This window comes from Spinacia oleracea, chromosome 6 (assembly GCF_020520425.1).
Source record: "Spinacia oleracea cultivar Varoflay chromosome 6, BTI_SOV_V1, whole genome shotgun sequence".
Lineage (NCBI taxonomy): Eukaryota > Viridiplantae > Streptophyta > Magnoliopsida > Caryophyllales > Amaranthaceae > Spinacia > Spinacia oleracea.
Window position 1 is genome coordinate 125,181,666 of NC_079492.1, and position 13,207 is coordinate 125,194,872.

General features: G+C 32.6%; 2 protein-coding genes across 2 annotated transcripts; one reads left to right on the plus strand and one right to left on the minus strand.

Annotated features, from left to right (window-relative positions):
• The first annotated feature begins 707 nt into the window (after positions 1 to 707).
• On the plus strand, positions 708 to 1,620 carry LOC110796017 (pectinesterase inhibitor 6). The gene has a single exon (XM_022001049.2). It carries the CDS (start codon positions 814 to 816, stop codon positions 1,414 to 1,416), a length of 603 nt encoding a protein of 200 aa, XP_021856741.1. The 5' UTR covers positions 708 to 813; the 3' UTR covers positions 1,417 to 1,620.
• A 755-nt stretch (positions 1,621 to 2,375) lies between these two features.
• Positions 2,376 to 3,651, minus strand: LOC110796016 (uncharacterized). Its single transcript, XM_022001047.2, has one exon. The coding sequence runs from the start codon at positions 3,480 to 3,482 to the stop codon at positions 2,523 to 2,525; it is 960 nt and encodes a 319-aa protein (XP_021856739.1). The 5' UTR covers positions 3,483 to 3,651; the 3' UTR covers positions 2,376 to 2,522.
• Between the last annotated feature and the right edge of the window lie 9,556 nt (positions 3,652 to 13,207).

Consider the following 13,207-nt stretch of genomic DNA (forward strand, 5'->3'; position numbering starts at 1 on the left):
GTCATCTAAACATCTATGGTTTTGCTTTTTAAATACTAGGTATAGATTATGCTACCACTTCTCTGATACGGATATTCGACTTTCATATATTTCGTATACGTATATACGCCTTATTTGGCACCTATAGTTTAAATTGAGTTGTTTACTATTTGAATTAGCAGTTAGATTATTATCTTTTGTTTAACGTATTTGACTATGAATTTGACTAGTTGTTTGTATAAATTTGTTCGGTAACTTATAGAGGTTTGCTAAAAATGAGTAACCACAAAGTATTTTGTTGTGTAAAATGACATTTATGGACCTTTGCCTTATAGCATTTATTTAATTTTGTAGGTAAGGAAATTAATTATAGACAAAAATTAATTTGAAATTAACAATCTTCTAAGGAAAAAGTTGGTGAAATGAGCTTTTTCAAAATGAGAGGTTTGAGATCAATCATCTTTGCGATCCTCTTTTTAATTAAACACCACTTTTAAAGTTTTTATAAGATTTTTACTAGACAGACCTGTATAAGTGGTCCAAACCTCTAAAAAAAACCCCTCAAACCTCTATTTACCAAACATAGTCATATAATTTACGGCTTACATTAATACAAGTGTCATATACTTAATTGGTGGCAGAAATTGCATTGATGCACATACACCTACCATAACTCCTTTAAAAAGTTCATGAGATCTCCGCTTCAACCACTCACATGTACATTCATCTTCCTCACATGCACCAATCTTTTGCCCTTTAAAACTAAACCATTTAAGCCAAAACTCTTAAATTAGCCTTATACATTTATGTGTCACAAGTTTAGTAATAAGTGAAATGACAATACTCGCATTATTCCTCGCCTTGTTAATTTCAACATTATTACATAATGTTGTTGTTCATGGTGAGAATTACTCGTATGTTAATGAAGCATGTAGTGTGACAAGATACCAAGACCTCTGTGTCAAGTCCTTATCCTCCTACTCAAACAACGCGAAAAGGAGTCCTAGCCGTTGGGCACGAGCCGGGGTGTCGGTGACCTTATCGGAGGTCAAGTCTGTGTCACAATACGTTAACACTATGACGAGTGGTGGTCATATGCGAGGAACACGAAACAGGGCTGCTCTGGCTGATTGTGTGGAGTGCATTCAAGATGCGCTAAACAATCTTCATAAATCACTTGGAGTGTTAAAAAGGCTTAATAATAATGGTGGGTTTAATGAGCAAATGAACGATGTTTTAACATGGTTAAGTGCTGCTTTAACTAATCAAGATACTTGTATTAACGGTTTCGAGGGCGGTCGGAAAAATAAGGAAATTACTAGTTTGTGTGATAAGGTTCAGAATGCTAGTTATATTACTAGTAATGCTCTTGCTCTTGCTCTTGTTAATAAGCTTGCTTCTACTGGACTGCAACACTATTTGGGTGCCAATCCATAGATTTCTTTCGTCGAGAAAAAAAATATATAGGGAACTTATTAAGCAGCTAATTAAATTAATTTTACGTTGTTTAATTAGTGGATTAATTATATTAATCAGATCGAAGATGATGAGTGTCTGAGGATCAATTGTTGGTTGTTATGTCTTTCGATTTCAGAAACGAGAAATTTAAGCATCATACGATGATACTATGTTATTATGTTATCGTACGTTTATGCTAGTTGCTTGTTTGACATAGCTAGCGAAACAAAGAAATTTAAGCATTGTATTATGTTATCGTTTATCATACTACGTTGTTTGTTTGACATACCACGCTATTACGTGTAGTATATAACAAGGTTGTCACGAGTCTCATAACATATTATCGGTAGATGTTATATCACGCCATGCATGATACGTGTTGGAGATTGCCCTCTTGCATATGAAGATGCAAGTCAATGATTGACTAGGTTGTTCTATACTTTCGTATACGTATATACGCCATGCATGATACGGTGTAATAGATTTAATAAAATTCACATGTACATAGTATTTGATTTTCAAATCTGAACTATATATCTTATCCAAATTCGAATTTGACTTGTACTTGTTTTAAATTAACCTTAATTAAAAATGACCCAACTTGAATTGAATGCATGATAATAGATTTAATAAATTTCACATGTACATAGTATTTGATTTTCAGATTTGAACTATATATCCGATCCAAATTTGAATTTTACTTGTACTTGTTTTAAATTAACCTTAACTAAAAATGACCCCATTTGAATTGAAGCAATTGGAAAATTAATTTGACTAATGTTCATTATTTGATCATAATCCTGATTAATATGGCCAAACTCAACTAAACTTGAACCAATATAAAACTATATTAAATCATTCATCACCTATAGGAGTCCATATGACTTGAAATGAACTACAGAGCATTACGTATATTAACTTTAATTATATATTGAATAACCTGGTTCTCACCCGTTAATTTGTCATTTTTTTGTGAAACGATGTAGTACGTGTCGTTTGATATTTATTTCCAATGAAATTGTTTACCAAAATTAATTTTAAAATCTAACATGAGTTTACAAGATTACAATAAGTAATGTTAAAATCTAACTGTAAGTGTAAGGAGCTGGCCATGATAACGGTCTCCCTAACCCACATACAGGCTCCACAGCAACAGGGTTCATGACACAATACCCATTTGAAGAAGAACCATGACTACCACCACGATCACGATCACGACCACGACCATGACTATGACCACTACCACGGCCTAATCTCTTAATTTCGTCACAACTGACGTCGGAATTCCTAACTTGCCTCATTTGTTGTCGTTCGTTTTTCTCCCTCCTTTTCAAATTCTGATTCCTAATAGCATTACACAAAACTTTCTTACTATTATCCCTATTACTATTGTCTCTATTAATATTATTCTTAGTTTTGTAAAGACTACTAACAGGCAAAGGCATAGCCTCTAACCCCATTAACGTAGCCACAACCCCTGGCTTACACCATATAACATTTTCCCCACCTACACTCCCCGGCAAATGCAATATCCTCCCTAGTTTAACCCCGTCAATAACACGTGGCCCGGCGGCGTTACTTTTACGGAAGGAAGACCTATACATGGCATCCCTCCCATCAAGGGAGAATCGAGGGTACTGATTCAACGCATTCCTTGCTGATCGTAAGATATCGGAGTTGTTCACACACGACATCCTACGTGGGAAGTTCATTTCTTCTTTGTACTTGTAATACCCTGCTTTCTCCTTCCTTGCCATTTCCTCCTCTAATTCGAGTTGAAGAATCATTTCTTCTAAGGTTACGCTTTTCCTAGCGGGCACGTTGAGGTTATTTTGGTCATTTTCCATGTAGGTTGTCGAACAAGAGGACGGTCGTCGTCGTTCTTGGGATGATATTGGGGCTGTCGCCGCCGCCGACGAAGAGGAGGGTTGTTTTGATTGGTTGAGAGTTGAGGTGGAGTTGTCGTCGTTGCAACCGTTGCGAAAGCCTCGGCCCATTTTCGAACCCATCAAGCTCTTACGGAAGAAGAAAGAGAGGTCTTTCATGAGGGAGTTTATAGTTGGGAGGCCTAGCTAGTATAGCTAGGAGTTGAAGTAAGAAGAAATGTGGTAAGAAAATGGATGAAGAAAGGGACATGGTTTTAAAAGAGATTGTTGTAAGATTTTGAAGTTGTGAATGATTTGAATAAGGAGCGGTGGTCTTTAGCAAAGGGGATTAAATGAGAATCACATGATTGAAGTGGGGGGACATATATAGCTTCACAAGTTTTAGCACTCTGCCGTTCTTGGTGGGGCATGCATATAAAGAAACCAATGTTAATTGTTAAATACCAACTATGGACTATGCGTCTACACGACATTTGTTATCAAAGAAGAGACTTCACCTCACAAGTCTAAGTAAGGTCTTTTTTAAAATCATATATAGGGTGATAGGAGATTAACTCTTTAACCCGTGTTCGATCCCCCGCAATAACAATTGGGAGGGGATTGGAACCTATTCATTCAGAATTTGCCCCGAATTCGAATTAGCCCTACAGGTGAACCGGGTGCTAACACAAAAAAAATTAATTTGGGTCACTGATATATATTGTTTGGAAAAGTTATGCTTTAAAAGCTCTTAAATCTTAACTTTCGTACTAGGGTTGACTACCGACTATCGAGTCATCCAGGTTAAGTTGATTTGAGTTGTATCGTCGTATTCGAGTAATTCAATTCAGTTTTGAGTCAATTGAGGTTTACAGTATTCAATGGGATGTATTTTGATTTTTGCCAATCAAAACAGTTTTTAATTAAATTGATAGGGGGTAGAAATTACTCAAGGTAATTAATAGGTATTGTACTCTTGTCAACCGGTTGAGACAAGTCCGCATTCAGTTTTGAGTCAATTGAGATTAATTTAAATAGGGTGTATTTTGCCAGTCGAGAATGCTTTTAATGAAATAAATTGATACAGGATAGAAATTAGACACGGTAATTAATAGGTCTTGTCAAGTGGTCGAGTTTGTTCGAGGCAAGATACCAAGTTCGTCGGAAATCTAGGAACTATTTTTGTTCGGTCAATATGGGGTCATGTAACATTATTGGTTGTAGCTTTGTAGATAGGGAATTCAAATTAGGTAATTAAACGGAGTGTCAATTCAAATTTTTTTTTGACAAGAGGACTAAGAAAACAAACATAAAGCAAAAATTAAAAACGATGACGAATTGGTTGGAGTGTCAGTTTTATCCGATTTACTAATTTGCATGTACAAATATTATGCGATGTATGATCTCCTGACAAGTCCTCGTGTTATACATATTTCTTTAAAGTCAATCCCCCTATGTCGGACTGGATTGACCCGTACAGGGTTTCGACCCAATAGGGAATTTTATCTTGCCTTCTAAAAAATACTCGTACAATGTATCAAATGATTGCCTCATACTTTCAAGGTCAAAGGAAATCTTTTGGAGTTAAAATTTTCTAATCTTTCATATTCCCTCCTAATGAGATTGATCATCTAATTTAAGTTACTAAATTTGTAGGATTGAATTGAGTTGTATACTCGTACTACGTTTGTTGATTCCGTTTACTCTATGTATGAGAGGTAGTTGGAGAAAAAAAATGCTTAACACTGTGTTTGGGAACCAAGTAAATTTGGAAATGTGAGGAAAAGTAAAACTATGGAAATCTGATCTGTAGAAAAGAACATCTGAAGAAATATGTAGAAATTACAAATTTTAATTTGTTAGGCTAATTATTATGGAAAACAAGAAAAATTGAAATATCTCATATATTTCAGTATTTCACTTCTTTAATTTTGTTTTCCTCATATTTCCACAGTTTTTCCATCACTTTTGAGGGAAAAGTGTGGAAAATAAAACAGGCAAAATGTAACTAGTTGATTTTCACAGATTTTCATACATTTCATTTTCCTCACTTTTCCATTTAAATTACCAAACAAGCTAAAATTAAGGAATTCTCATATTTCCACAATTTTACATATTTTTCCTCATTAAACTAGAGTTCCCAAACACAGTGTAAATTTGGTTACATTTTCATAGTTTCTAAATTTTTCATTAATTTTCATTTAAAATACTTATATTTAGTAAATTCTTCATTAATTTTTAAATAGTGGCCTCACGTCCTCACTTTAGTATAATTTTTGAATCCGTCTCAAAGTTTGTTTTTGGTAAGTATGAAAATTAATTAGAATCGAACAAGCACAAACACATACAAGCAACACACATACAAGCAACACAGAGAACTTGAGGAAGAGAAACCTTCTAGAAAGGACTCCTCCAACCTCAAGCCTCAAAAGAACAAAAAGTCAACAGGCATAACTAAAATCAACTAAAATAGAACAAAAGCTAAACACTCAAATTACAAAGAAGCAAACCAATCGTTGTCATGATGAGCGACCTTCTTACTCATTATACTTCTTATCCTGACTCTCACGATCCCTTTAACCCTTTTAGCTACCATGTTCATACTAACCAATGTAGACTCCCATAAGGCTTCATTCCTAGCATACCAAATCTCGTAGAGAGTGGCAGTAACTACAACAGTAGCTACATGCTTCCAAAATTGAGATTTTGTAGTTTTCTTGTTTATCCATCGTATAAGAACAAAGAAGGTAGTAGTTACAACATTAATATGCAACCAACCTTTAACTTCTTGAATGATTTGCTTGTTGTATTCACAGTTGAAATCCCTATCACAAATAGTACATCATAGTCGCTAACCTGGAGGTGGTGTAGACATTGTCTTGTTTGTAACCTCCCAAGCATAGCCAGCCACAAAATAAACTGGTGTTTAGGAACAGAAAATATGCACCACACCAATTTACACCATTATACTATTTGCTCCTGCACATAACTTATAGTATATGTTGCTTATGTTATATATAGGCCCTGATATCCAACCATTACCTGATAACATCAAGCTCAAATCATGTTTAACCTTGCAAACATACTTCCGTCTCAAAGCTATGCATTGGTAAACTTACAATGTTAAAGTGCAATAACTAAAAAGAACCGAAAAAGTTAACATAGATAATTTTTTAACATTTAAGCCCAAACCCAGTTTTAGAATGAGATTCTTGCAGAGTATATAATGTTTTGGAGAGCCAATAATTACATTGTACTATGCGATTGCGGTCTCGGATCTTTGACTATTGAAGATCATTGGCTCATTGCTAGTTACGGAGTATAATATGATTTCCTCAGATGTGAGATAATCTTAAAGAATGTTACATCGTTAATGGTCATCGCATAATTCATTATAAACGAAAGCTCATTTTTGTGTCAAAAATGGATGAATATGATTCGTTGACTAAATAACAAAATTCAAGGCATTATGGACTTGTGTGATAGATTGTATGGAATCGAATAATATACGTGCTTGGCTGCTCCCAAATTGAATGTAATACTACGGATATGTTAGAGTGAATGTGGCTTCACAAAAATAAAAAAATATTAAATACATAGTACTTCGTATTAATTAATTTAGTTGGTTAAAATAATCAAATATTTTATATTACTTTGATGATATTCAATTCTATCATACTCATTAACAATTGGACCCAGCGCAACTTTGGCCCAATTGCTAACTGCTGTATTCGGGTACAGCCAGCTCTGGCTATACCCCAAAAACGACGCGCTCATATTGTTTGTTCATTCTTGTCGACTGTTTGTTCATTCTTATTGTACTGTTTGTTCTTTCTTGTTATACTGTTTGTTCTTTCTTGTTGTATTGTTTGTTCTTTCATGTTGTTTTTTAAATTCATCATCAAATTTTCATAATTCTTGTATTTTTTTTTCTTTCTTCTGGAATTTTATGTTCTTTTTTATATTTTATGTTCTTTCTTGTTTATTTGTTTGTTTATAATAATCATATGGTTAATGTTCATAATTAAGCTCTTCATTAATCTTTTATTCTTTCTTTTTGTATTGTTTGTTCTTTCTTGTTGTATTGTTTGTTCTTTCTTGTTGTTTTTTAAATTCATTCGTCAAACTTATTGTTGTATTGTTTGTTCTTTCATGTTGGCTTTAAAATATCATCATAAAATTGTTCATAATTATTGTATTGGTTGTTCTTTTTTCTGGAATTTTATGTTCTTTTTTATATTGTTTGTTCTTTTTTGTTGAATTATTTGTTCTTTCTTGTTTATTTGTTTGTTCACAATAAATATATGGTTAATGTTCATAATGAAATTGTTCACTTCATTGGTCTTTTATGTTTTTACAAGCGCCTATATTGTTTATTTCCAAATAAATAAATAAATGTTCATTTCCAAAATAGTAAATGTTCATTCCAAATAAATAAATAAATATTCATTTCCGAAATAGTAAATGTTTATTTTTGTAGTTTATTTCCAAATAAATAAATAAATGTTCATTTCCAAAATAGTAAATGTTCATTCCAAATAAATAAATAAATGTTCATTTCCATAATAGTAAATGTTCATTTTTATACCAGTATATTAATGTTCATTTTAAACAATACAAAACGACATCGTTTTGGATGGGGGTACAGCCAGCTTTAGCTGTACCCGGGTATAGCCAAAAATTTGCGACTTTGGCCTATACAAACCTATTTTGGGCTTAAAAGCCCAATCAGATAGCGTGTAGCTTGACTCTACTTCTCGGCCCGACTCGGCACTAGCTCTAGCTCCTCTAACCCCTAAGAGCTCTCCAATTGCATATTGTAGCTTTGCTTGACACGTTAAACTTGTAGCTTTCAAGATACATTTTCCCTTCATTTACTTTACCAACACAAGTTGGTGGAGGTCATAACATGGAATACCATTAGTTACAAAAATGCACATGATCTTAGAGAGTGATAGAAAAGCTCATTTAAAGGATCAAGATTGGTCTACAAGGAGAAAATATTCCGTGATTGGAATATTGGTGTGTGTTATAATTTTTTGATCATGTCATAATTCGTATAGATTGTGTACGGAGTAGCAAGCATGGATAGTATAGGTAATTTATAAGGAGGACACGAACGGTCAAAACTAAGAAGTTCGCTTATGAAAATAATAGGGTGTAAACGAGACGAGTTCGGTGAGTACTACCCTATTTCAAATCATGTTCGCTTAATTTAGGCGAGTTTTAGTTTGAGTTCAGATATGTTTAAGCTCAGTTTGTTAAGGAAATTTTGTTTTCATCATTCGTGAACGACTCATTTTTTAATCTATCTGAGTTAATTAGCGAACTTTTTACATTAACTAGTTTTGAGTTTTTAACATTTGAAAATCTCGAAAGTCAAATATGTTATTTTTTCCCTACACTTCATTTTCCGGGAGTTTAAAAGTAAATATGATTTTATCTATAATACAAAATTGTATATATGCAAAATTGGTGATTATACAGTGATTAAGGAGTATATATTTTCTAAAATAATGATTTTGTTCATGAATATAAATAGGCAAGCTTGTTCATGAACTTATAATAAAGGAGTTGTTCACAAACTTAAATGAAAGAGGGCGTCTATGCTCATGTTCAAGCTCATTTTTTAAATAATCAAACATAAAAGAGGTTCATCTGAGTCCGAGCCCGAGTTGTTTTAAAAGTGTCGGCTCATTTACACCCCTAAAAAATAGAAAATATAAGTTTCATATCCAATATATAAGTTCGATCAGGAAGTTAAAATCGGGTCCTATACGCTCCAATAAGTTTAATAAAAATCAATTAGCGCTAATAAATTTCAATCACCCTCAATGAATCCCTATCAAATTATATGTAGCTGTAAAGAAATATTCCGATCTAACAGACATCCGATAAAATTCGAAGTGACCAAAAAAAAAAAATTACACATTCAATCCGCATGAGCACAATGATCTCACATAAAACGTTACCCAATTATACACGACACGTAACAGACTCGTGACCCAATTTGACAGCCCTAATTAATACGCTTGAGTTTCATAAACCGTTATGCAAGTAGTATTATAAATTGGCCTAGCCACCTAAAGTTTACCATTTAGGTCCATATATACAATTTATTTTCCTCTTCCTTGAGTTTGAAACTCTACATCACGTTTTGAGTAGTGGGTCATGTAATCACGTTTACGGTTAACCTCTAAAAAGATAGTCGTATTTATCAAACAATGTTAACTTATAACATTTGTTAATTGTGATTACTGGAATGTTTCCTTTAATTAACAAATTTAACAACACCTTTTTGACCAAACTTTCATCCGAAATATATGTTAATCATGTGCTTAAGTCTTAACCTAATTAGATTTTGTTAATCTTATTTCAATTGAGATGACAAGATGCCGACACAATCTATAGCTCTCTAGCTTAATTAGAAAATTAGTAATAATTAAAATAGTGATGTACCATCCGGCAGTTTGTTAGGTTGTGCTAATGATAATAAAGCATTAGCTAATAATTGACATGCATTTTGTCTTCCAACCCCAAAATCATGGAAATTTAATCATTTCAAGGCTATAAACATTGGAGTAATTTTGTGACTTTCGTCTCAACTAACTAATTAACTAAAGGTGACAGATCTTGCTTCTTTATACATTTTCTATCAGATGTGGATCCAAACAAAATGAACATGTTATTCCAATTGTGTACTACGTACTTTTTCGAACTTAATAACTAAGTGTCATCCCAACAAGTATTTTGAGCTTTATACATATAGAGTCCTGATAAAATGAGTCAAAACATATAAGTATTATAAAATAAACATGACAAAAGTCACAAAACTTATCCATATATCATAATGTAGTACGAATTTGGATGAGGATCAAGGTTGGCCTAGTGGTTGTAACTTGTAAGACTCTCCTTTCACCTCTGTGGTAGGGGTTCGATTCTCACCCCTTACAAAAAGGATTCTCCATTTCTCCCCCCTTCTCACACGAAGTACGAAGTATTGTATACCTATGATTCAAAACATTTGTGTGATTCTTACAGTTGCTTTTTTTATTTTTATTTTATTATTTTGTTTACATAGTAATTTAGATGAATGAGTTAATGTCATAGTTTGATTTGTGGTCAAACTCTTCTCTCATTCTAGTCTATTGAACATTTAATACCAATTGATTGATCATCGTAAGTCAAATATGTCGATAAGATACACTTGGTAAAATAAGTTACATTATATTCAACGTCTTCTCAACAGGCATATAAGTCAGTTACTTTTCTTACAAGGTAAGGAGAATGATCATAAATTAAAAGAATATGAAGTACTTCGTATGGATTTTTGTTTTAGTATTTGTAGGCCATACACTTAAGAATAAGAAGAAGAAACAACGATAGATCCTCATCCTCAGACGCCGTCACTTGATAAGATTATTCTCATTAAGGTCTTGTTCTCTTTAACTAATAGGACCTTATTTTCAGGTTCTATAAATTCAGATAAGTTCAGATAAGTTCCAATAAATTCCTATAAGTTCCAATAAGAAGTTCTTATAAGTTTCAATAATGTCCTATAAGTTACAATAAGGTCCAATAAGGTCCTACAAGTTCCAATAATATCGTACTTCCTCCGATTTTTAATACTCGCAACGTTTGGACTTTTAACACTATTCACATCTTCTACTTTGACTGTTGTTTGTGATTTATATGTAAGATAAAATATAGTGTTGTGGTATCTTGTTAGATTTATCTCAATGTGTATTTTCAAAATATCAAATTTTTATAATTTGTAAATAAAGAGATTTAAATATATTAATAATTAAAGTTGTGCATTGGCATGTGCGAAAATGACAAACGTTGCGAGTAAAAATAAACGGAGGAAAAATAAGTTTCTATAAGTTCTTAAATAAAATATGTAATATTATGATTATTTACGTTGTTATATTAAATACATCATATTTATGTTATTATATTAAAATTCTTTATGATCACTAATCGAAGTTAATAATTATCAATTATTTGTAAGTATTAATGAATATGTTATTATTAATCATTATCAATATAATATAACTTTAAGGAAAAAACTTACTTTTACATATTACGTGTACTTCACAAATCAATTGATATCTTTTGGTGAGATTGTAACAAAAAACATGTACGTAATAGTAATCACAACGTTTTTAAATATTTAGAGGTAACATATTTTTTTTCTTAATAATAATGACACTTATATATCTTATCAATATATTGATTGCTTCAATCACCATAGTATAAATTTTGGATAATTATTTTCAACATTCTAATGGTTAAAAGTTTATGAATAATCTAATTTACTTTAAATAAAGTCTAATAAGGTTTAATAAGATCTTATAAGGTCCTATAAAGTCATATAAGGTCCAATAAGGTCAATAAAGTCCAATAAGGTCGTATAAGTTCATAAAAGGTCCTATAAGTTAAATAAAGCCATATAAGTAAATAAAGTCATATAAGTTCATATAAGTTCCTATACGTTCAGATAATATAAGTACAGATAAGTTCAAGCCTTATAAATTGAAAAAAACACCCCTAAGAGTCACTACTTAAAAAGTAGTAATTGAGAGTATACGATTAAGTAGTGAAATTCATGATTCCTTGGACGTTAGATAGTGCGCTAGAAGTGGAGTAAGGCAATTTTCAAGCGGTGGAGGTAGATTGCCAAATTGGTAAGTAACAGCCCATGATAATGCAAGCAAGACTACAACACTTGTAAGTTGGTTAAATTAAAATTAAGAGAATGGTCAATTTGAAAGCGCCAGTTGAATAGTATTAGCGTCGTTAATTGATTAGTCAACGAAAAGGATGGAGCGTCGATATCACTCCTAATTCCTAAATTCTTCCCCCAAATTTCTGTGCCTTTAAGTGGAACTTGGTTTTCTTCCACCAACGTCATTTCTATTCAACTCGGGATAAACGTTGTTTCTAATTAGCCAAGGGGCGTTTGGTATGAACAACGAAAATGAAATGGGATGGAAACGTAATTTAAAGCCAAAAGTAATTATTTTTGTTGTTGTTTAAGTTCATTTGGTTAAGTTAGTGAAATGGAATCACTCGCATGAAGTATAAAACATTTTTTATTTTCTTACGGAAAATAAATACTGCAATCATATTATCATTGCAGGAAATTGTATGTTGAATCTTGGGTGAGTGGGGTGAAGATGAGAGAAAGACAACTAGAAGCCATATAATATTTTCTACCGCTCGGTTGTGAGCGGCATAAATTAGGTGGAATTCGTTACCACAAATAACAATTACGATTACTCGGGCCACTAAAACCGAACATTCACTTTTATATTTTCGTTACCCACCACAAATATAATATTGTTCAACCAAATATGTCTTAAATGTATTTAATCGACTTAAATACGTCCAAGACTATCGATTATGTAACTTGTACGGGTTAATCGATCCCGTGGATTAGCGTGGCAGGTGGTGGTGGCCATTTATCTAGCCGATTTGGTAAGCTTAAAGCCTTGAATAATGGACCATTCACAAAATCCAAAGCTTTGCGAAGAATTTTCAATGGTACGGTATATGGTCCATTGAGTTTGGAGACACCTATTTGTCCTAAAAACCGACGGACAACCAATTCTTGCGATTTGTAACTTTTAGCTTATGTTAAACATTCAAATTAACTTATCAACCCCAATTAATTGTCCCAATTCCCAAATAGACTAATATATTTATTGTTATTCTTCAAAGACTGCATCTCTTCCGTTACAAAAACCAACCTCACATAAACATAATAAGTTAATAACCCAACTTGGCTAGTGTGACAAAATTACCCTTCAACATTTTAGTGCTTGTTTGATTTTGAAAGGTTTGTAACAAATTAGAGGTTTAATTAGGGAAAACTTGCAATTAGACTATTAGAGTGTTTGATT

Coding starts and splice junctions, on each gene's coding strand:
- LOC110796017 (XM_022001049.2), top strand. CDS start 814: ATGACAATACTCGCATTATTCCTCGCCTTGTTAATTTCAACATTATTA.
- LOC110796016 (XM_022001047.2), bottom strand. CDS start 3,482: ATGAAAGACCTCTCTTTCTTCTTCCGTAAGAGCTTGATGGGTTCGAAA.